This window comes from Pholcus phalangioides, unplaced genomic scaffold (assembly GCF_987345545.1).
Source record: "Pholcus phalangioides strain wild (caught in Gottingen) unplaced genomic scaffold, Ppha-v1.0 ptg000012l_1, whole genome shotgun sequence".
NCBI lineage: Eukaryota > Metazoa > Arthropoda > Arachnida > Araneae > Pholcidae > Pholcus > Pholcus phalangioides.
The window spans coordinates 7,961,774-7,985,205 of NW_028301605.1; the positions used below are offsets into that span (position 1 = coordinate 7,961,774).

Here is a 23,432-nt window from a genome sequence, read left to right on the forward strand (position 1 = left end):
ATTGAGTTGGCGCTTGAGTTCTTATATGGAGACGGATGAAGACCAACAGTTAAAAATGAAGTGGTCTTATATTTTGGATAGATTCTAATTTGTCTATGTTGGTTTGGGTACGTGGGTCCCAGGCTTCACAGGCATAAGAGAGAGCAGGAAGAATTTGTCTGTAGCACAGGTGACGGACATGACGGGTGGAGTATTCCAGGTTACGGCGAAGGAAAAAGAGTTTTTGGAGACATTTATTATAAAGATATAATCAACGTGAAGATTCCAGCGGAGATCGGAAGAGATTATAATCCCCAGGTATTTAAAATGGGAAACCTCAGAGATCAAAGAACTGTTTATCGTGTAAGGGAAATCGTGGTGAATTCTCTCTCTTTTACGGGTAACTTTCATAAAAAACAGTTTTTGAGAAGTTCAGGTGCAATTCCCAGGTTGAGCACCATTCGGAAATAATGTTAAGGTTGTGTTGGAGAGATTCTTGGTCGGAAAGATTGGATACTGTTGTGTAGATGGCACAATCATCAGCGATGAGTCTGATACGGCAGTTTATGGAGTCGGGTAGGTCATTGGTATAAATGAGAAATAGTAATGGCGAGAGGACCGAACCCTGGGGTGAACCAGACTTGACATGTAGAAATGGGGAGTTCTGGCCCTTGAATGAGACAAACTGGCTACGGTTAATGAGGAAGCCCTCCACCCATTTAAGAAGTTGAACATTTAGTCCGAGATTTCAGAGTTTATTGTGGGGCACCCTGCAAATGCTTTAGAAAAATCTAGGAAAATGATATCGGATTGAAGGTTTCCGTCAATGGTGTCTGATAAGTCATGTATGAAAAGTGTTAACTGGGTAGATACAGATAACGTTGATCTAAATCCATGTTGGTTGGGAAAGAAAAAGTTAGTCGAGTCGAGGTGGGTATGGATTTCCTTGGCAATTATGTATTCAAAGAGCTTGCAGCAAGAGCAGGTGATTGCGATAGGTCTAAAATTAAGAGGGGTGGGGCAGTGAACCTGTTTTATGGATGGGAATTATCTTATTAATTTTCCAGTCAGAGGGAAGGTTAGATGTGTTCAGTGAGACGTTGGAAATAATGAGGAGATAATTACTAATTTCATCTGCGCAGAATTTGGGGATATGATTTGAGATCCCATCGGGGCCAGTAGAGTGGGGTTTTAGATTTTTTTTAGAAGATTTAGGAGAGAGCTTTAGAGAAAGAGATGGGACTAGAGTTGTGAAGTGAATCAGAGAAGTATTGGGGGGGGGGAGTGGAATCGAAGGAGAAAACAGGCGTGGCCCTGGTAGCCTGTATCAGCTATATGGTGAGGATCATTCAGAATTTGCTGCCAGCTATGCTTCCAGAGTAGTACTAGTTGGTCGTTTTAGTTTGCTTTTTTGAATAATAGATGGCAGCATAAGCTTTTCTTTTTTCTGTTTGTGACTTAATAATATAGTTCTCAAGTTCCCAGATAGATGGCAACAAAAACTACAGTATTCCGACATGGATTTCAAATCGCATTAACATCAAACTGACCATATTTAGTTTAAATACTTCGGGCTACTTTCAAAGATGATTTTGGTTAGATCTGGCAACTCTGCTATGGATAATAAAAACCGAATAAACGCTTGTTATGTTGTTTTGTGTCTGTCGACTTTTGAATTTAGGTAATATTCAATTGCACATGTTTTGTTACGATATTTAATTATTGTTATAATCATTGTTGATTGTTAGTAAAGAATTATTGTTTATCGTTGTGTTGTTATATACCGTATAGACATCATATACTATGTGCTGAAGCACGTGCTTTGTGTGACCTATCCAATGTAAACAATGTTTATTTTATTACTTATTCAAAGGATCTCATTGGCTAGGTTTGTTTATGCAACCGTAATTTTATTGGCTCTTAAGTTTGTTTATGTCACTATTTGAGAATCTCTCTTGGCCAATTTTGAGGGTTTTTTTTTGTGATTGTGGATCCAAAATTGTGTACTTTCACCCAGTTTGGTACTTGAACTGGAAGAGGTACTACCAGCGGCGGATCCATGGTTGCGCTGCCTCTGGGGCTACACAAATTTTGCCACCCATCTCTCTCTTTCAGTTGACTAATTTTCTTGACTACTCATTCCTTTCCTCAAATTTGCCACCCTGGGCAAAGCCCACCGAGCCCTGCCCCCCCCCCTCTGTAAAAATACCTGTCTCAAACTCATGTTTTTGTTCACTCGCTGACCTGGTCCCTTACTCTCTAAGGTCAGCGGTTCTCAACCTTTCTTTACTCGAGGAGCCCTTTTCAGTGTCTAATTTCTATGGCGGAACCCTTTCTGGTACATAATTTTTATAGCAAAACCTTGTAAGTCTCTCTTATTTACTTATCTATCAAATTTACTGATTCATTTTATTTTCCTAGAGTCGCCGCGGAGCTCCCGGGAGCTGCACAAAGAGCCCTTGGGGCTCCATGGAGCACCGGTTGAGAACCGCTGCTCTAGGTCATTCTTTTGGTCACTTTCCATTACTAGTAGGAATTATGAGACACACTCTGATCAATAGAATATTTACGGGAGGCCGCAGCTTCACGATCTATAGCCCAGTGTAGCAGGTTTAGAGGGAGCACTGAATTTGAGGAATGGATAGCTAAGAAAATAATTAGAATGGGAGAAGAGCAGCAAATTTGTAAGACCCTTAATAAATGTGCCTCTGCAGAGACTAAGGATTAGGTCAATGAGTGACCAAATGAGTGACATAGTGAGTTTGCAAGCTCGTGAGTGAATGAAAGAGTGGCTTACAGAACGAGGTTCCTGGTCATCGTGTGCACCTATTGTTGTGTTGAAATGTATTTTTAATTTATATGTGTATATATATATTGTATGCATTTCTTGTACACCTTGTCGTTCTGGGGTGTTCTTTCAAGCAGATAAAAATTGACACTGTTTTCCCTCTTTCTTTTCTTCTGGATAATAACAAATATCTGCTGCTATTCTCTATCGTTGTTCAATTCTCATTTTTCTATACACACCTAAAAATTATTTCTCTTTCGTGGCGCGGACTCTCACCTTTTCCTTTGCTGACGGTACATAGGCTCTTTTGAGCCAATCATGTCCTGTTTTCTTTCTCCCCCCCCCCTCCCCCTTTTAAATTCTCCAACATTAGAGGATCATGATTACATTTGTTGTCATAAATGAAGCATCTCAATGATTTTGCTCCGAGTGAAATTTCTATCTTGTACTTGCAGATTTTTGTAGCTCTAGAAGAATCATGTCGATCGCAGCTGATGCACTGGTCAAGATGTCAGACTCCGGTACATTGAAGAGAGAAGCTGATCCCGGTGCAACTGAGAATGAATCAAAAAAGATTAAACTGGGAGATAATGTATGTTTTTGCATCTTTGCACTCATTTCTTGTTATACGATAAATGTATCATGCAATTAAAATATTTCGATATTAGACGTTATAATGACCATGCATTAGTCATGGTCATTATATTGGCCATGCACAGTAGTAATTAAAACACTACTGTTCTGTTTCATCAACCGATATGATGAAGCCCAAATGATCTCCATAATAAAACTATCTTACATGTTTTCGTTTAAATATAATCACCACCTTATATGTATAGGCTACTTGTGAGCGGGTTCTTATAATAAGCATCATTTTCGTGTGTATGTGTGTCAGGCAGTATTCATCAATAGGCATATGGATGTGTGATTCACACATCAGATTTGCGATGTTTTAGTTGCAATAAGGACTTTTGTATACGTATATATTATGTGACCCATGAGCGGAGATACGGGTGGGGATTCCCCCCCCCAGCATCAAAGGTGAAGTCGACAGATCTAATGTACACTGGTGTAAGAAATTAAGAGAATTTGCAGACTTGCTCGATTATCTCTAGAACTACTGTACCGATTTTAATGAAATTTGATATGTACATACCTTGATACAATACAAAACAAATAACCATTCAATAATTGTAATACACACGCATGCTCGTGCGTAACACTCATTGGAGTCGGAAGGTATGAAACACTGTGGCAATTGGTCCCATTCGTTCAGCAACAGTGTTTTCATTCCCTAGATGGTTCCCGGAGGGGGGTTGCGAGTTGCAATTGCTCTCCTCAGAGTGTCCCAGACATGCTCTATAGTGTTAAGGTCTTAAGATCTGGCTGGCCAATCCATCCGACGAATATCCTCACACTCTAGAAAATCGTCGAGCAGAAGAGCTCTATGTGGCCTCGCGTTATCGTCCATTAAAATGAACTCAGGGCCAACTGCACCCCTGAAAAGGCAAACATAGGGCTCCAAGACCTTATCCCTATACCTCACACCAGTCACAGTGCCTCTTTCAAAGACATGGAGAGGTGTGCTGCCATTCAACATGATGCCTGCCCAGACCATTAAACCTCCTCCGCCACAGTGGTCGATTTCGCATACATTGGAGGGTAGGTAGCGGGTCCCTGGTTCTCTCCATATGAACGTACGATGAGAATCGGTGCTTAGGCTGAACCGGGACTCATCAGTGAAGAGAACAGTCGCCCATTGATCCATACTCCGATCTCTATGCTCTCTGCACCATGATAAACGGATTCTCATGTCCGTAGAAGTAAGCGGGACGCAAACAGCAGGTCTTCTTGCAAACAACCCTCTCTCATGAAGTCTTTTGGAAACAGTCACCCTTGATACACGGGTTCCTGTGGCTGCATACAAGTCACGTGAGAGCTGAGAAGCTGTAGCACTCCTGTTACACCTCGCTATAATCGACATATGGCGATCTTTTCTGGGCGTCATGGCTGTTGGACAACCTTGCCCAGGCTTTCTCTCGATGGATCCGGTATCCTGGAACTGTTTCCATAAGTTACACACAACGCTGGGCGTTAAATTAAACTCTCTAAATATCTGGACTTGAGATTGGCCTGCTTCTAGCCTCCCCACAATTCGCCACCTCATTCCATCACCTAAACGTTGGTGGTTACTCATTTTTACTGTTACAATTTGAAATTAACCAATTGCTGCAAAATAACACCAAGAAATTCGCCGAGGTATGCTAGCGAACGAAATGCGTCTGAACTTATGTGTGCTTATAAAGCCTGTTTCTCTACTGGCTCCGCCTACACACACGTTTACGCTTACGTATTTGACAAACAAGATTTGCATGTTTGTCTAGAGGCAGTGGTTTTACATTCAGTTCAGTTCTTTTCATGAAATTCGATAAAATATGCAAATTCTCTTTATTTCACCAGTGTATATATATATGTATCGATGAATCGACATCATCTTGCCCCCCCCCCCAGACTTCCGAGTGTATCTCCGCCTATGATGTGACCAGGCAAAGAACAAAACAATTTATTAAGTTTCTTAACATTCATTCAAACCGAGTATAACTCTGGTCTATCGCCATGGGCAATTAACTACTGATTGAGTTGTGCCAGAAGTATGTGTCTTTAAGTAACTAACAGTCAACACGTATCTAGTTTTGTGTTTTTGAATCTTTCAGTGCTGAAATTTATGAGTGAAGTGTTATGATTGAATATTTGTACAGTTGTAGGCCTGTTGCTCTCTGTGGCGAGACTTTTCAACGGGGAGATTGGCTCACATTCACAGCTCAAAGTTGGAAACCACAGAAAACCAACTTCAGCCTAATACAAGTGGGGCTCGAACCAAGAATCTCATGATGCGAATCCATCGTCATGATCACTCGACCTCCACAGCAGCTAAGTTTCGTAACAATCAAATAATGCTGAACAGAAAAGTTTTCCACCTTTTCATGAAATAAGGAATTCAAAGAAGCCGAGACAAGTCCGCAAGTAGTCAGCCCGCTTGTTGACAAGTGATAAACAGTTCAACGGGTCTGGAGAAAGAACGGTCAATGATGAGTCTATATGGTCTGTCCGGCCAGAGGCGATGAACCCATATAATGCGGTTGGCTGCAAAGAGCGATCTACAACTACAAGATAATAGGGTCCAGTCTGGCAAAAGTCTGTAGGGTCCAGTCAGCTGAGAACAACAATTGGTAGCAAGGTGTGCATAGGCTCCAGTTAGTACAACTGGTCCATCTGATTGGGACAAAGCAATGGTGTTCCATAAGAATTAACAGATTAGTTCAATGTGACAGGTCACCATGGTGCGTCTACCTGACAGTAATTCAGCTTAGGCAACTTCTGGGGGAGATGATCCTCAAAAAGTAGTTCGATCCACCTGTTTTAAATTTTACTCCTCCAAGTTTTGTTTAGGAGTTAAAATACTCCTTCAAATTATAGCTAATTTTTGCTTAGTAAAGTTATTTCTCTGTTTTTAACGAAAATTTTGGAGAAGAGTGAAAAATAACTCTTCAAAATTATTTTTCCCAATAACACACTGGAGCCCAGAGGTGTATATATGGTTTTGCCACCTGTGGTTATATGCAGCCCTGTGCCGTAACCCTCTTGGCTCCAGCCCCTGTAAATACACCTGTCTCTTGGTCACACTGTTTGGTCACTTTACATGCTCACACACGTTCTAGGTCACTCACTGTCTTAGTCCCTCGTTCTCTATTGTTCTCTGTTGGTAATCTCCTTGCTAACATGGTCCCTTGATCTCTAGGTCCACTCCCATGCTCCTACACTCCCTGGGCCACTATTTTGGTCACTCACTGACATAGTACCTTGCTCTCTAGGTGTTTTTATCATTTACATGCTTACATGTTGCTTTGGTCAGTCATTGACTTGTTCCCTCGATCTACAGGTCATTCTCAGGCTCAGACACACTTGTGGTTGGTAACTGATGTTGTCTCTTGCCTTCTCAGTAACTCTTTTGGTCACTCACTGACAGGTTCTTTGCTCCCTTGGTCACTCTTTTACTCCCTCATGTGCTTGCACATTTTTTTTAAATCTCACATGAGTGCATACTCCTTTGTTCACTGATATGCTTGCAAACACTGTGGATCACTCACTGACCTAGTGTCTTGCTCTCTAGACAGAGGCAGACTTATGGTTTATATCGCTTGTTGGCTATAAAACTTTTTACCATGCTTCTCCCCATTCTAATCGTTTTCTTTACCACTCATTCCTCAAATTTGCCGCTCCTCTGAACTTGCCGCCTTGGGCTATAGCCCGCTAAGCCGACCTGTAAATATGCATCTGATGTTTCCAGGTGCATGCTCATAATGTTTTCTCGTAATATTGACTGATGAGGTGAAAGATATCAAAATCTGCATGAATTTAGTGGCGTGGTGATGCCTCTCTGTACAACTATAATCCCTTCAACAATATTTTTTACTTTTTCGTGGTCCGCAGAATATTGTTTTACCAAGATTTCACCATACTCAATTTTTATAACCTGTTGAAGTTTATAAAATTTTCGGGAAAAACAAAACTTTTGCTTTTGTATAAACTGTGATACAATGTAATTTTTTTTAAGGAACCTATTGAAAAGTCTGATGATACGCCCGTTCCCCTCACTAACAAGTTCAGAAAACCAAAGAAGGCTGTGGTGCTTTTATGTTATCAAGGGAAAAACTATTATGGAATGCAAAGGTGAATGAATTCTCTTTTTTTTCTTTATTTTTGTCTGGTGATGGTTTTTTTTTTTGCGTTCACCATATTTGCCTGTTTTTGTAAAGCAGATTCACTTAACCGAGACCATAGCGAGAAGGTGGACCTGGGGTCTAGTTCTGTTGCGAAATAATGACCGATATACAGGGTGAACTGTGAATAAACTGCTGAACAAAAATGAGGGATAAACAATTAGTCAAAGTGGAACGTAAAACATCATAGCAACCCTGTGCTGTCTCTAGCCGTTTTCAAGTTATGGGGGAAGCTGATTATGGAAGAAAAATGTGTCAAGTTTAAAAAAGCATGAATTTGTGCAGAAGACATACATGCAAATTAAGCACATATTTGGAAAGAGCAGAAAAAATTTTATAAGGTATCCCTTTTTTCTATCTTATGCTTGATTTAATGGCGAGCTATACAAGTGCTGGATGATTGGCAAAATCAAAATGTCTCCAAAATTTTTAACCACCAATTCCCCTTCTAGCTACCACCAGTCAAGTTCACTACAAACTTGTCCATTGCGCTAGCTTTCAAAAGAGCCTACAACAAACCATATCAGTGTTCTGATTCAGGGCGAGGGGGATTTAACCTTTTGTTTGCAATACATCGCTGAAATTCTGTTTGTCAAATTAGGCATTTTAGTAGATTTTGACAACAATCTAATTTTGCACTCAGCCAATTTTTCAGTGCTTGTAGCTTGTTGTGTTAAATGTCCAGATGGAGGTGGTAAGACACCTCTTACATGATTTTTTTTTGCTCTTTCCAAATATGCGCTTAGTTTTGCTGTAAGTCTTCTGGAAACTGTAGAAATTAATGTTTTTTTCAGACATGACACATTTTTCTTAAGCCATCACACATTCTGCCATAACTCAAACAGTTGGAGATAGGACAATGTTGATACGGTGTTTTGTGTTCCATTTGGGCTCGTCTGTCACCCCCTTCAGTTTTGCAGATTATTCAGAGTTAACCCTGCACATGGAATTACATGGTATAGTCTGTTCTATCATTTCCCCCCTCCCATAAAAAAAGGTCAATCGTTTCTTTGTAAAAGAAATTTTTGGCGACAACCATGCTTTTCATCTTTAGAAAATTCCTCTAATTAAGATACTGACTAATAAATAAGCTATTGAAACAAACAATGCTTTCATGGCCATCATATGAAGTGAAATTCAAAGTTTCCTCAGGTCGGACGGATGTGACAAAGTTTTTATCTTTCAATGTTCTGTTTACACAATGTGGTGAACATTTTCAAAAAATACTTGACATCTATATATTTATAATTTATTTTCTGTGTGTCTGTTATATACAAATCTGCAATTTCATAGCAATCTTTGGCAAATTTTGTATGTGTTCCAAACACCTCCCCCCCCCCCCTAACTTAAACAATTGGCTACTTTAAAAAAAAAGTTCCTCAGAATCAGGCAAATGCTTGATAAGGTCAAAAAACTTTCTAGCAACTTTTTGAAGGTCCCAAACAATGGTTTGCCGTATTTTCAATGTTCTCAGTACATGAAGAAAATCCGGGCAAGCGCCAAGTATTACTGCTAGTTTGATACAAAATGCAAATTTTACAATTTTTTTCTCAAGTTGAAGAAAAATAAAAAGCTACCTTTTTTTTTCGGGGGAACCCCTTCCCCTTGATGTTGAACATTGCCACTAAAAAGAGGCTTGATTCCAAGGTTGCCATGTATGTGTTACTAATCACAACTAGATTATTCATCAGCCTATCCCAAACTGGAGTCTGTAATTGAATTGATATATCATTTGCCATTGAGCATTGTGTTATTACTGTTGATCAGTACAATAATCACCCCACTCGGCAGCTGGACCAGCACCTCCTAGAGATATAAGGCCTCTGCTGTGTTTGCCATAAACATCATTCAGACTACCTAGCAAGTTTGCCACATTTTGAAACACAGCATCCTATTTCATTTCTTCTTATTTCAGCGTAGAATCTTCCTGATTGGCTCACAAATACCGCATGATGATTGGATGTGGGGCATAGAAATCGCCAATTCTGAGCCTGGTCATTTCTTTTCTTTGCATCGATGATACTGGCACGAGCAGGGAATTTTTTTCCCCTGAATATTTCTGAGGGAAAATGGACTATTTACTGACGTCACAAGCAGACTGCGGAGGCCTTCTGTCTCTAGGAGGTGCTGGCTGAACCCCCCCTAGTCTCCCCTCTCATTACTGCCCTGATTGAAGGCAAATTTTGTGCTCAGATAAATTTGTCCTGTCTCCAGATTCTATTATATGAGAATAATAACAATAACACATGAAATAAGAAATAAAATAAAACGCACAGATACAGTAACTATATACAACTAGAGCATACCAATGCATGATGTGATGGCACCAAGTAAACATGGGAAAAATATAATTATACAATATATAGGCCTATACAAATGGGGAGGGGCAAACTGGATTTAAGCTAGTTAAAAAATTCCTTTAGCAAATATTGAATATGGGAAAGAGAGCTTTATATAGCGAACATGCGAACATTGGCTTAAAGCTTGTCAATAGTGATAAATGTTCAGCTTTGTCTGAGGGGGTACCCCTTTAGGACAACATAATCATTGTGAAATATATAAAAAAATAAGCACTCAAAAATTTAATTTTTTTTAATTTTAATCAAAAGTTTATTAAATACAGCACCTCATTGGCACTGGAACCTAGACGGCTCAAGCCAACTTCCAAAGCAATTTTAGAGATCGCTAAATCACTTAATAATTCATGGATGTTCAATGCAATTCCAACCTGCATACACCCTTGTGGGCCATATATACAGGGGTGTGTAATTAGCAACCACAGACGGGAACCATATATACAGACATCTTGCAACCCTAGACCCCCCATTTCTGTTTTCCTCATATCAGAACTCTTACAGCTCCTACAATGAAACATTCTTTCCGACACAAGTTCTGCAAGCTCGATCATGCACTATGCAGATGAAGCTGGGTCCGGACCCGCCATGAAAAATCTGTCCACTCCACCACTTTGAACCACTCAAAAACCTGTGTTTAGTCCACATCGTGGGGCGTTTTTACGGAAACCAGATTTTTGCATGGTTGGACATCGAGTGAAGCTGTGGGTTTAGATGCGGCTTTACAGATTTCCTTCTGCGCACAGACAAAACAAATCTGCTCCGAGTTTGTCTTCTCTCGAACTTTCTCATGTGCGTATACGAATTTATCGTTATGGTAAAGATCAATGTAATTTAAAAAATAATAATAAAATAAGTAAAACACAAGAAACTCAGACCTGATTTTTTTTAAACCAATTTCCGCAGTATTGAAAGTGTTCTTAGCTTCGTAATTTATTGAGGCTGTTCGTAGAAACTATGGAAAATTCATAGCAGTTGGTGACTCTAAAATGATAATGATTGATGGATGAATGTCTACCCGTTTTGTACCTCCTATACGCATTTTTTGTGAAAGTGACTGCTGCTACTTTCACATTCTAAGATTTTCTTTCACATTTTGCAAGAAATGTCACCGTAGCTTAAACCCTGGTCGCCTGACCCTTGTAGATCTTCTGACCATTTGCTGGGTGGGTTTAATGTTGTGGTCTGCATTTCCGGTCTTATCTACTAGGCAATCTGCTGTTAGATGTGTTGTTTTTTAAGAGAATATAAACCTTTTGCTCTCGAATTTTCATAACACTATTGCACTGTTTAACTTGCAGAAATAATACTGTTCCGACCATAGAAGCAGTTTTGTTACAAGCGATGCTGAAAGCTGGTATCATTCTACAACAAGAGCATGATGATCCCAAGCTTATGAAATTCCAGAGGGCTGCGAGGACGGACAAAGGAGTGTCTGCGATACGTCAAGTCATTTCATTAAAAATCCCCATCAAGGAAATTTGTGAGACTTTCCCTGCTAAAGTTAATCATCATCTACCACCAGAAATCCGAGTTTTGTGTAAGTATTGCAGTGAAGGTTTTTTTTTTAATTAATCACGTTGAATCAAAAATTGATTCAGTTTCATTTTATGATCAATATAATAGTGTCAAACTGACATTGAATAATCCACGAAATTATATCATTGTGACCAAGGTTGTCTTCAAGACATTTTAAGTATAAAAGAATATAATCAAATGCAATCAAATACTTTACATGAAGTTTTCTTGATTTATTAAAATTTGAATTTCTTATTTCACTATGACCATATTTTAGCAAGAAAAATACTGGACATCAGGATCATAAATACAGGATATCTTTTTATTTTTACCGAAAAAGTGCTAATTTCCAGTGAAATCACCAGTAATTGCTCATTTTTATCTCCTTGATAGAAGATAAAATGCTACAACAAGCCTGCTGTGATTTCAAATGCATCTGGGGGGGGGGGGGGGGAATTCTACATGACACAATTTCTAAATTATGCAAGTTATCTTCATTTTATTGAATAATGTAAATTATGATAAGCTTCACAAACAAAACAGAACATTTATATAAAAAGATTGAGAATGTTTTGTACACAGACCATAGAACAACAGATGAACATTTCCTCAATGGACTGAGCTCTAAGTTTAGTAATTCCTTGGGAGTGAAACACCATATATACTGAAGCAAAAGTGACAGAAAATTTGTTGTTCTGACTGAGGTTGTTGCGTTTTCATGGTGATTATGAGCGAGGCTCACCCACATTATTATGTATGGGAATCAGCCGTGACAGCTAATTATTGATGCAATAGCTGAATTGCTGTTGTTATTAAGTTTGACTGTATTTATAGGTATTTATTTGACTGTATTTTTTGTCCGGTCCTTCAATGTTCAATGTATTTATACCTTCATGACCCACATTCTTTTGAATAACTGGCTGATAGCCCTAATGGGAACAGACGGCAGAGCGAGAGTTATGGTTAGTTTGTTATTGTATTTATACAAGGTGACTGTGATTTATGATGCTGTGATCCTCCCATTCTAGTTTAATTTCATTCACCTCCCGTTTCTGAAATTTGCTGGGTATCCTTACTTGCCACCATAGGTCACCCAAGCCATCACCCAATGCTTCTGATTTACCCGGAAGCCTTCTGATTTTTCGTATCTTCATATAAAAACCCCTAAAAGTCATCAAATTAAGCTTTATTTGAATGGAAAATCCATAAAGAAAATACTCTTCCAGTCCTTGCAATTTCAGGCTGACCCCGTTTTGTGAGCGAAAATATGGGTAATCAGGATTTCAAGTAAGAAAAATCTATAATTGTCACCAAATATGATGGTTAATGTAAGCAAATTGGGTAATTATTGCTAAAAAATCAGAACAGGGAAAATGCATCCCAGAAAAATGGGACTTATATATGGTCACTGGTCAAAATTAAAAAAAAATCCCTGATTTTTCCCTTTTATTTGTTTGACATGTTTTTTTGCAGAATGCATCATCACAGGATAACCTACAGATTTTTTAACTCTTGAATTGGCCACCCTGGGCAGGGCTGGCAAGTAAGTTAGTGGCAAGTCCACACTAACCTAACTCTACCCTTCCCCGCCCATCACTGTACATATGCCTCTGTATATTCCATGATCTGTATTGTAAAATTTAAAAACAATAAATATATAAGTTGAATTCACTCTGTGCTGTTGGAGCTCCACCGTGCGCTCTGTTGGGGTAGACTTGGTGAGCAGACATGACTAGGTTGAAAAAAGGAAAATAAAGTAAGTATCATTAATAGAAGGTTGATACATGTCAACCCTAGCAGGCATGCTATCATTCTATCTACTGAGTAGCCTGCGGAAAAGTGTCAGGCTAGTTCTGGCAGGAACCCCAGATCAGAGAAATAATATGGTCGATTCTTAACTATCTCTCCCCTGTAATGACAATACACATTGTATGTACCAAAATGGACATTGAGGATTAAAAACCTTTATTTTCTATTTTTGTTGTTTGTATGGGAGAATTTTTGAAGTAACTAGGTGCAAGAGATGATTTTTTTAATTATGTTTGTCTAATATTCAATCATCCTGCTTCTCAGAACCCCCCTTTCCCGACCTTATGAATTCACCGGTTATTGGATGTAGTGTTTTTTTTTCTATTCGTTAAGCTAGTTTCATGGGTATATTTTCAAATTTTAATTTATTTAAAAAAAAAAAAAATCATATTGGTTTCAAGATGGCACTAACTCAAAATTCCCTGGGTTTTTTTTTTTTGGTTTTTTTTTTGATGTATCAGCGATTTAAAGATTCACTTTGTATGTAACTTAATGGTAGTCTGGCTTACATTAAATTGCAATGGAGAACATATAAGCAGAGTTGGGGGTGTCACGGGTATATTTTTAGAGGCGTTTTTCCACCATTCTCGTTCATGGTGTACATAAGTCCAAAATACAATTTTTTAAGTTGTTCAGTTGTTGCTGAACTTAAACCAGCCCATCGATATTTACAATATTAATCTTCAGAATCATTGCAATAAATTGTCCCATATTAGTTCTATAGAACTGTAGCCATTCATCAGAATTAGTATTTTTAGAAAAAGCCTTGCATAGAACTAAACTATTTTATTTTTGAGTATTCCAAATACATTTTACCAGTGAGATTAAAAAGTTATTGTTCAAATATCGATCGTTTTCTAGTTTAAAAAACCTACGCTAAACATGGAAAAACATTTCAGCCCCCCCCCCCAAAATAATTTTTAATTAAAATTCAATATTTTCGTTCATGTTTATGCTGTATTCATCAATAATAGTTCTAGAATCGATATTAAAACTCCTGCATAGTCATTATGATTTCTATTTGCAGGTATCAAAAGGGTAACGCAAGCATTTGATTCAAAAATAGCTTGTGATGCTCGGACATACTCTTATATGACGCCAACTTTCGCATTCTGTGACTCGACAAGTGATGTTGACTATGATTACAGAATATCAGGTATTAATAACTTTTTTAATTCAGGTATTAACTTTTTTCAGGCATTAAATTTTTAAATTTTAAGTACTTTTGTTAAAAGTGAAGTCCCTATATTATATTTTGAGTACTTTTGTTTTAGGGGATAAAAGTCTGTTTTCAAATAAAATAAGATAAACATAATGGGTCATTCCCAAAAAAAAAAATTGACATTCTACATTTTTGAATGAAAATTTCACAAATTGAATTTTCAAAATAAAATTTGTCTCAAATTATAGTCATTTCATTTCACCTGTAGCCATTGGATACAGCAGGCTAGCGTATGCAAAATCTTTACCTTTCTTTGACAATAGGTTGAAATGGACGCCATCAGTGACATCACAAACTTTGTGCAGAGGCTTTCTGCTATAGAAGTTGTTGGACGGGTCCGGACTCTGTTTCATTTGCATAGTGCAATGAACTTAGAATTAAAATTTTAGAGAAAAATACATTTTTGAGTGATTATATTTTTTATTGTTGTACTTATCCTGGGGGTACCCCCCCCCCCCCCATGGCAAAGCTGAACATTCATCACTACTGACTGGCTTTAAGCATATGTTGTCATGTTTGTATATATAGTGTCAGAAAGGGTTTGTACACTTTTTTGGGAATGACCCATGCACATAGTGAGCACACAATACAATGATGTTACATATGTATGTTCTTTCATCATTTTCTCATTCTTTCATCAATATGTCCCCACAGTTTTGTATAACTGATAAGTGGTTAAGGCTGTTGCCGACTCAGAGAACATCTTCAATTGTAGACACCACAGTTTGCTATGATGTCTTTAAACCATAATTTTCTCAAAAAAGTTCCATTTTGAATTTTCTCTATTTTTTCTTCTTTTTATTCAGGTGAAAGGATTTCAGAAGTCAATGAGTTCCTGAAAATATATATCGGTACTCACAATTATTACAATTTCACCTCAGGAAGGTTGGTAAGATATCATTTTGTTGGAAATAGATTTATCTTGCTTTTTTAAAGTTACTGTGTAAAAAAAAGTCAAACGAAAAAAAAAAAATTGAACTCTATAGTTTCTGTTCAAATCTAACTTAACACATTCCATTTCACAATTTCCTAACACATCCTTCTGTTGGAATAAAATTGTATTTTCTGAGAGTTTGTAATGAAAATGATTATTTCAAAATAATTTATAGAGAATAATTGAAGAAAAATAACAAATGGTGTATTATGAATGCTAGTCGGAAAATTTGCATTTTTTTTTCCTAAACAAATTCTGACCAACATTCACAACCATTGAATCCTGCTTACAATGTTTTTCAAAAGACAATCTGAAAACACTATAAGTGGGAATTCCCCATGCATATTGGTACAAGTTGGAACCACAGAAGTAAGTTGTACTAAGCAGGAATTTCCTCTTTCATTCCTTAAGATTTCACAATTGGCGAATGAAATTTGCTCATGCGGATTATAAGACCTTTTTTCCCCTCAAAGTAGAGCAAGATTTGCATGTGGGGATTATATGCGGGAAATTATGGCGAGTATGTATGGTACTACTTCGGTTTATACAAGCATATAGTTTCTTTCTTAAATGTGCTCATAATCCACAGCACTGAAATATCTAAGCGTATAAAAAAATAGTAGTGTAAGTAAAAATATCTTTGCTGTAAAAAAAATCTTTCTTCGAAATAACTCTCCATAAGAGTTGTTTTGAAGTTTTTATAGAATTGATATTAATCTGAGTTATAAAAGTTTCAAAGTACTAGCATTATTTTTTTCATAATTTGAACTATGAAGAATAAATTTTCTTTTGTTAATATTTAATTTCATGTATTATTTTTAGATTGCCTAACGATGCTAGCTGCAAAAGGTACATCATGTCGTGTGAGGTAAGGCATTGCAATGTCCATAATTTAATACATGTGATTTTATATTTTGATTGAACATATGCACACACAAAAATTACTGGTTAATAAATTTTTTTCTGTTAAAAATATTTTTTTTAGGAAATAGTTAAATATTTTATGTTATAAAATTAATTTTTTGTATTATCATTTTCTGTGTTTTCATTTTTATTAAAAATAACCACTATTCATTCATGTGGTATCATGGTGGCTTCACATTTTGTAAACCTGGGTTTTTCATCCTTATGATGCTTGGGCTTAAGTTGATTTTTCATGGACCCTTACAGCGGCGGTCTCAATATATCTTGGATTTTTAAAACCCTCTCAAAATCGCAAGCCTGAGCCAACATACAAATTAATACATATGAAGTTTTCTTCTCCTGATAACCTGACCAATCCTGGTGAAGCAGTACGACTCAGGCACGGAGAAGGCATAAGTAGTATCCTTTTCCTGCCATTATGCAAGATCTTATTTCTTGAAAATGTTCGTCGCTCGTGCGAACGAAACATCGAATGACAACGCTTTACACCATCTCAGCCAGTAAACGTGAACACTTTGAATTTTGCTTTGTATGATGGCCACGACAGCCATATTTGTTTCATCAGATACCATAGATTTTTCATTGGCACAGCCTGCAATATGGAACTCATTACCCAGTAGGATTGTAACGAATCCTACGATCTATCATTGCAAAGCCTCCCTAAAAAAACCATGATCTGTTCCCGCATCTTCAATGCTATGTTTTTTAATTTTTTTTTTTTTTCGAGGCAATTTTCACTGTTTTTATCATTTCTGAGCCAGCTACTGGTATGTCGTTGTGGTTTTAACTTCTCAATTTAGTTCTTTTATATAATTTCATGTACACTTCTTAATAGTTGTAGAATATTTTTATTTCATTTTTTACTTCAGTAGTTTTATTTCTTTTATTTTACTTGCTTGTTTATTTTATTCATTTGTCTGTTTTTGTTTATTTTTTGTAGTTCCCCCCCCCCCTCTTTGTAATGTAAGGGCCTGCCTGCAATTCACAAATAATGTAAATAAATAAATAAATTGTATTGTGTTAACATATTCTATCTACACAACGTAGCTGAACTCATCTTAATATTTCACCTTTTTTTAAAATTCAATTATACATCTAAATTTTACTGTCGTTAATATAGAATTTTTTTTTTTTTTTTTTTCAGTGTGGTCAGCCATTTGTTTTAGACGGGATGGAATTTGTTATAATCAAGATCAAGGGACAGAGCTTTATGCTGCACCAAATCAGAAAGATGGTCGGTTTAGCGATATCTGTGATTCGTAAGCTCACGTCAACGTCTGAAATGTTGGATAAAATCTGGACTCGAGACAGAGTAATTTTTTTTCTTTTGCAATTACTAAGCACTGCGAAGCAGTGATCTTCAAAAGCTGGCCGACCCTTGGGGATCTATGGGAAGGGGTGGGTGGGTTAGGGGCATACTAAGAGGTAATTCGGGTTGTGTTTTAGAAGAAAGCAGAAATTGGAATGAAAGTGAAGAAAATGAATTATGACAAGCAAAAGTTCTGCTTTGTTCCCTTTGCGAGCCAACAAGTCTTTAGGTAAGAGCTCATTGAAAAACATTTATCTAATGTAAGGAACTGACTGTATACAGGGTGGTGGGTAGACTCTGTCGTCGTCGTCCCTCCTCATTTGAAGAAACTGTATTCCCCTTATGACTATATAAAGATGTTTTAGCAAAATAATCAAATTTTACACCATATAATAGGCGATCAATTTTCTTTATGCAGTAACACCCAGACTTTCGCCCCTTACTTTGTCACTCAGCATTTCTGTCATCTTTTGCTATGATGATTTTTTTTCAACTAGATACATTTTTAGCAAAATTTGAAAGCCTTTGATGTTATGTTTTTGGTGAGAAATGTTTCCCTGATAAACTGCATCAAAGATATTAATAAATCGAAAATAATAAAGGAAATTTGTGAATTTGCCTCCTTTTTCTTTTTGAGGTGGGAGGGACATTACCATTGGAAAAGTTAACCCAGGCTTACATCGGCTATTTTGGAGCGAATTACTGGCATAATTATGGAAGCCACTGTGCATTCTTAGTCTATCAATAATTCTCTAATCAACTAGGTTTCTTATTATAAATATCTGGGCATAATTATTTCTGCTGTTCTCCATTGGAACCTCCATGTTGATTACGTCTTTCATAAATGTCTCCAAAAACTTTTTCTTCGTTGAAACCTTAAGAGCTCCACCTGTCACCTCAGACATCTTTGCTTCTAAACCTATATCCTTCCTGTACTCTCACTTGCCTGTGAAGTCTGGGACCCCCATACTCTGCCTAATATACACTAACTAGAATCTATTCAAAATAAATCCAAGTCGCTTCATTTTAAGCTGTTAGTCATCCTCTGTCTCTGTTAACTCAATCGGCAACTCAATATCCTACCACTTTCCGCCCATAGATGTATCTATCGATTAAATTTCCTTTTCGAAATCCTTCACTGCCTTTTCCATATTGACACTTGTTAATTTTCTAACTTCAGAGAGCTTCATACTTTTCCAATAAAACTGCCCTTGCAGGGAATCAAACTCATGTTCTCTCATTTGCTGGGTGAGTGCACTAGACTACAAAGGCAACAAATGCCCCCTCTCCTTTGAGCTCGTGTGTGCTGAACAGAACTGTACATAGACAGCCAGTCTTAATTCACACAAATGCTCATGTAGCTGACACTGCTACCAGATGGTGACTTATCTGAAGATGATGTCACTCTCCGTTATTACTGCAAAGGTTGAAGGTTTCAATTGCTGGCTAATGCAAAAATAAATCTGAGGAAAGGAAATTCAACTGCCTTTGTGGGAAATCAAACGCACATCCTCCCACTTATTAAGCAAGCATCAACCAGGTGTTGAAACCCTCGTACTATACTGTATACTTCTTCACCTCTTTCTCTCTCTCTTATAACAGTTTGAGCGTTTTTGTATAATATAAGCAGAGAGTATGTTTTGTTGGTATTTAATGCCTAATTTTATTTTTTGAATAGATAGACATTCCTAAAGCTCCTGGATTAGGTCTCATGCTGGAGGAAGTACATTATGATTATTATAACAAGAAATATGGTGGAGATGGTATGCACGAGCCCTTAATATGGTCTCATGTACAGGTATGATTTTTAATTAAATATTACTACCACTTGACCAAAAATTTTTCAATGAATATTTTCAATTAAGTGATGATACATTTTTATTTTATTTTTTCTGATCCTGTAATTCATTGGTTCAGGTGTAAAAATATTACTGGCAGAGCGTTCATTTGTTTTTTTTTTTTTGGGGGGGGGGGGTTCGGAGTTCTAGGATGAATCTTGAAGTGAGTGTTAATAATTTACACAAACATTTAATGAAAATGTCCTGAATTTCCCAAGGTTCAACAGCCGGATTTATCAATTTTTTTGTCCAAATCAATGTTTAAAAGTATATTCAGACAATTTAGGAAAGTGTGATTTGATATCGGTTCCTTTATTATCTTGTTTAACATTTATTTAATGACTATTCTTCTGTTTGATAAAGTATCTCCACAGGTAGTACGCAGACCTCAAACACATGTGCATGAAAATTGAGGCATCTACCAATATAGAAATTAGGTGACAGCTGTTCTCAAACACGAAACATACATAACTCTGACATCATGAATACGTTAAGGCCCTACATATTACCACGAGCCTGTCCAGCCAGAGTCTGTTTTTCAGACCCTTCATGAAATAAAACTTAATGAAACCATAAATTTTTGGAATTTCATTTCTTTTGTGGTAGATTAACTAGATTACTTTGCTTCCCACAAAATTATATATTTTTCTTAAAATAAGGGAAATTTTCACAAAAACAGGACCTTACAAAATAAAGTCTGGACAGACCCCTGAATACACAAGTATCAAATCATTAGAAATTGCTCTGAGGAATGTTTATGAAGTGAGATGCATGTGTATCAGTGTTCTTCAAGCGCTGGTCTGCATCGGGTTGAAACTGTGGTCGCATTTTTCGCAAAATGCAAAAGAAGTAGTAGCCACTTTCACAAAAATGCATACAGGAGGTATGAAATGAGTAGACATCCTTCAATTTTCAGCATTTCAGCATTTTGCTAAAGCTTTTTTCCCCATTTTCGATTTTTTTTTTTACTAAATAAATTTTTTATTTAGCTGCAGACCTTTTCTGGTATGCAAAATGTTTCAACAAATTCACATAGCCGCTACATGATTTTAGATTTGTTAAATATTAAAACTTCTCTACATTGGTTTTTATGGTCTTAGCCATTAAAAGGTCTGCAAATTATATTTACTTCCAGTATGCAAATTATTTCCCGGTTTTTTGCCCAACCTTAAATTATTTTCCCTATTTACTTATTTTTTGTCAGTCTGCAAATTGTTTCGCCTACTATTTATTTTTTGCTGGTTTGCTAATTATTTCTCACATTTCTGCAGGTATAAAAGGGTTGAATATATATATATATCATTGTATTAGCCCTGTTAAATAGTCGCAATTTAAATTAAGAAAAGCAGAATACGGAAAGAATACTTATCCTATATACTCGTGTAGCCAAGTTTTCTTGTTAAAAAATTTGATGCCTTCCCTCAAAACATGGAGTTGTGGATGTCTACTCAGAACATTGCATCAGGCAAATGATTGGCTGCTATTATCGTTTTCAAATCTTGCCTTTTTTTTTTTTTGTTTCAACGATGTATTATATACCAAATCAGTGCAGTCATTAGCCATGGGAAAGATGTTGTTAATTATAAATATGTGAATGTTTCTATGTTTCAGGAAGTTGTGAGCAAATTTAGAGAAGAGAATGTATATCAGAACATTGTCAATACAGAAAAAGAAGAGAGGGTGTATCCTTATTTTCTATGAACAGGATTTGTTAATTAAGATCTAATTGTAGTCTGTCTTATTTTTCTACAATTTTTTTGTAGAACATGTATTGGAATACATACAGTATAATATATACAGTCAGACCTTGATATAATGCCATCTGTGGGGATTGAATAAAAGTTACTGCATAAGTGAGGTGACTTAATTAACAAGTTAGGGGGGTTCAATTTGTTAATTATGCTGTAAATGATGTTTAAAAACTGACGTTAAAAGTGGTCATTACTAAGGTCTTACCGTATATAGGGTGTCCTGTAAATGCTAATGCAGCCTTTATCTCATCAACCATTTGTTGTAGAGGTATGGTTTCAATTTAAAAAAAATGCTCAAAATATGTTCAAAAATTACACTGTACCAGTTTTGTGAGTGAAAATACAGTGTCACGAAATGAAAAAATCTAAATTTTCATACAGTCTCCTTGTCCTTCAATTAGGAAGTTTTGGCCCTGCATCCCTGAGGCCAACAGAAAAAAATTCCATGTCTCTATAAGTGCAATATTTGTGAGATATACGAATTAAAACATCTGAGAAAAGTTATGGACAACCTCCTTTTCCTTATTTGTGTTGTTCTTTTCTCAACTTTGCTCTGATTTTTGATCTCAACGAATATTGCGCTTAGAAACTTGGAACTGTTTTTTGTTTGCCTCAGGAGAGATACAAGGCAATAACTTTCTACTTGAAAGATAAGTGGACCATGTGAACTTTTTTTTTTTTTTGTGATGCTCTGTGTTTTCACCCTCAAAAGTGGCACAGGGTAATTTTTGAATGCCTTTTGAGCCTTTTTAAATTGAAACTATACGTTTATGCAACAGATTATTGATGAGAGAAAGGTTACATTAGCACTTACGGGAAACTGGTATTCGCACGTGCAGTTTATAAGCTTAACTTACCATAGCATGCTACAGTGGCTACAAACTCTTCCACATCATACATTTGATATCAGGCATCCCGAAGCACCACAAAAGCAGAATGAAGATCAAAAGACTGAATCAAATGTTGTGCATAACAGCGATGAAGACAAAACAAACAATGATGAATCGAAGAATGATGATGTACTTGTAAAATAAAATATTTTTTATTTTTTCAATGTCCTAGTTTCTATGACAAATCTATTTTACATTTATTTTATATTCGCATTATAACTATGGTACCTAACATCGTGTAAGCAACATAATGTGGTAAATCACTATTTTAAAAACTAACGGATGAAGAGCGCGTTTCTTGGATTCAGAATAAATATATTAATTTACCAATTTCCATGTTTTCTGCTGCAAATGCGCAAAAACACATTTGTGATACTTGACTGAATAAATTTTTCTTCATATTATTCTTAGTAAATTTTACGTAGAATTTAATGCATTATGATATATCTGCGTATGATATATATCTGTGGTGTTTGGTCAGAACATAACTCCACAAAATCACAGTTTTGAGATACAAGCATTTTCATTGTCATTAAAAAATCAGAAACAAAGCATACACACAAATACAAATGAAAATATCATACATCAGCATGTTGCTTAGCTGTACGCATGTATTTGTGCATTTATCTCACATCTAGTTATAATTAGCAAGACTTACTTTTAGATCAAAAATCCATTTTTTGGAGATATCATATTCTGACCAAACACTAGATATATGTATGTGCTAAATAGCTCAATTAATCCTTTGAAGGGCAGACATTTGTCCAAAACCCATGGGAAAAAATTTAAATAAGTGCACACCCACTATGGGGACCCCCCCCCCCCCCTCAAAGAAGAGATTTGATATATTTACTCTCATCAGAACATTATTATTTAGAAAATTCTCTGGAGACATCTTAAATCATCAGTTACACACGCCCCATCCCAACGGGGGTCGTGACCAACACTTTGAGAACCACCGTATCAAGGTAATAGAGTTGAAGAAAGAAAACTCTTCGGACAGCCGCATCTTAGAAGGGTGGCACAATATTATTCGCCTCAGGCAGCAGAATTTCTAGGACTGGCCCTGCTTCCGGGTCTAGTCATTAATAATGAAATCTTTAGGAATGTGAAAAAAAAAAAAGAAGAGTTATTTGGTTTCTTTTTTGGAAAAACTCAGAATTTTCCATTTACGGCTATGTATGCTGTTTACTTCGGCAAATTATTTTTTTACCAATATCATTTAACACAGGCAAATAATACGGAACAGGGCCGTCTTAAGAGCGTCATGGGCCTCAGGCCAATTTATTTTTCTGGGACTTTACCTGGATAATTGTAGAAAATGTCAATTAGTTG

General features: G+C 36.6%; 1 protein-coding gene across 2 annotated transcripts; it reads left to right on the forward strand.

Annotated features, from left to right (window-relative positions):
* The first annotated feature begins 1,574 nt into the window (after positions 1-1,574).
* On the forward strand, positions 1,575-22,261 carry Pus1 (Pseudouridine synthase 1). 2 transcript variants are annotated; one of them, XM_089240134.1, is made up of 11 exons: positions 1,575-1,660; positions 3,223-3,359; positions 7,383-7,498; positions 11,204-11,442; positions 14,257-14,385; positions 15,258-15,336; positions 16,208-16,253; positions 17,454-17,621; positions 19,297-19,416; positions 21,068-21,138; positions 22,070-22,261. In XM_089240134.1, exons 1-11 carry the CDS (start codon positions 1,627-1,629, stop codon positions 22,239-22,241), a joined length of 1,311 nt encoding a protein of 436 aa, XP_089096260.1. In that variant the 5' UTR covers positions 1,575-1,626; the 3' UTR covers positions 22,242-22,261. The 2 variants fall into 2 exon arrangements, with proteins under 2 accessions (XP_089096260.1, XP_089096261.1); XM_089240135.1 differs by having other exon boundaries at positions 22,080-22,261.
* The last annotated feature ends 1,171 nt before the right edge of the window (positions 22,262-23,432 follow it).

Excerpts from the sequence above, each read along its gene's own strand:
- Pus1 (XM_089240134.1), top strand. The coding sequence starts at position 1,627 with ATGTTGTTTTGTGTCTGTCGACTTTTGAATTTAG. Across the intron at positions 1,661-3,222 it reads CTGTCGACTTTTGAATTTAG|ATTTTTGTAGCTCTAGAAGA; the intron begins GTAATATTCAAT and ends TTGTACTTGCAG. Across the intron at positions 3,360-7,382 it reads AGATTAAACTGGGAGATAAT|GAACCTATTGAAAAGTCTGA; the intron begins GTATGTTTTTGC and ends ATTTTTTTTAAG.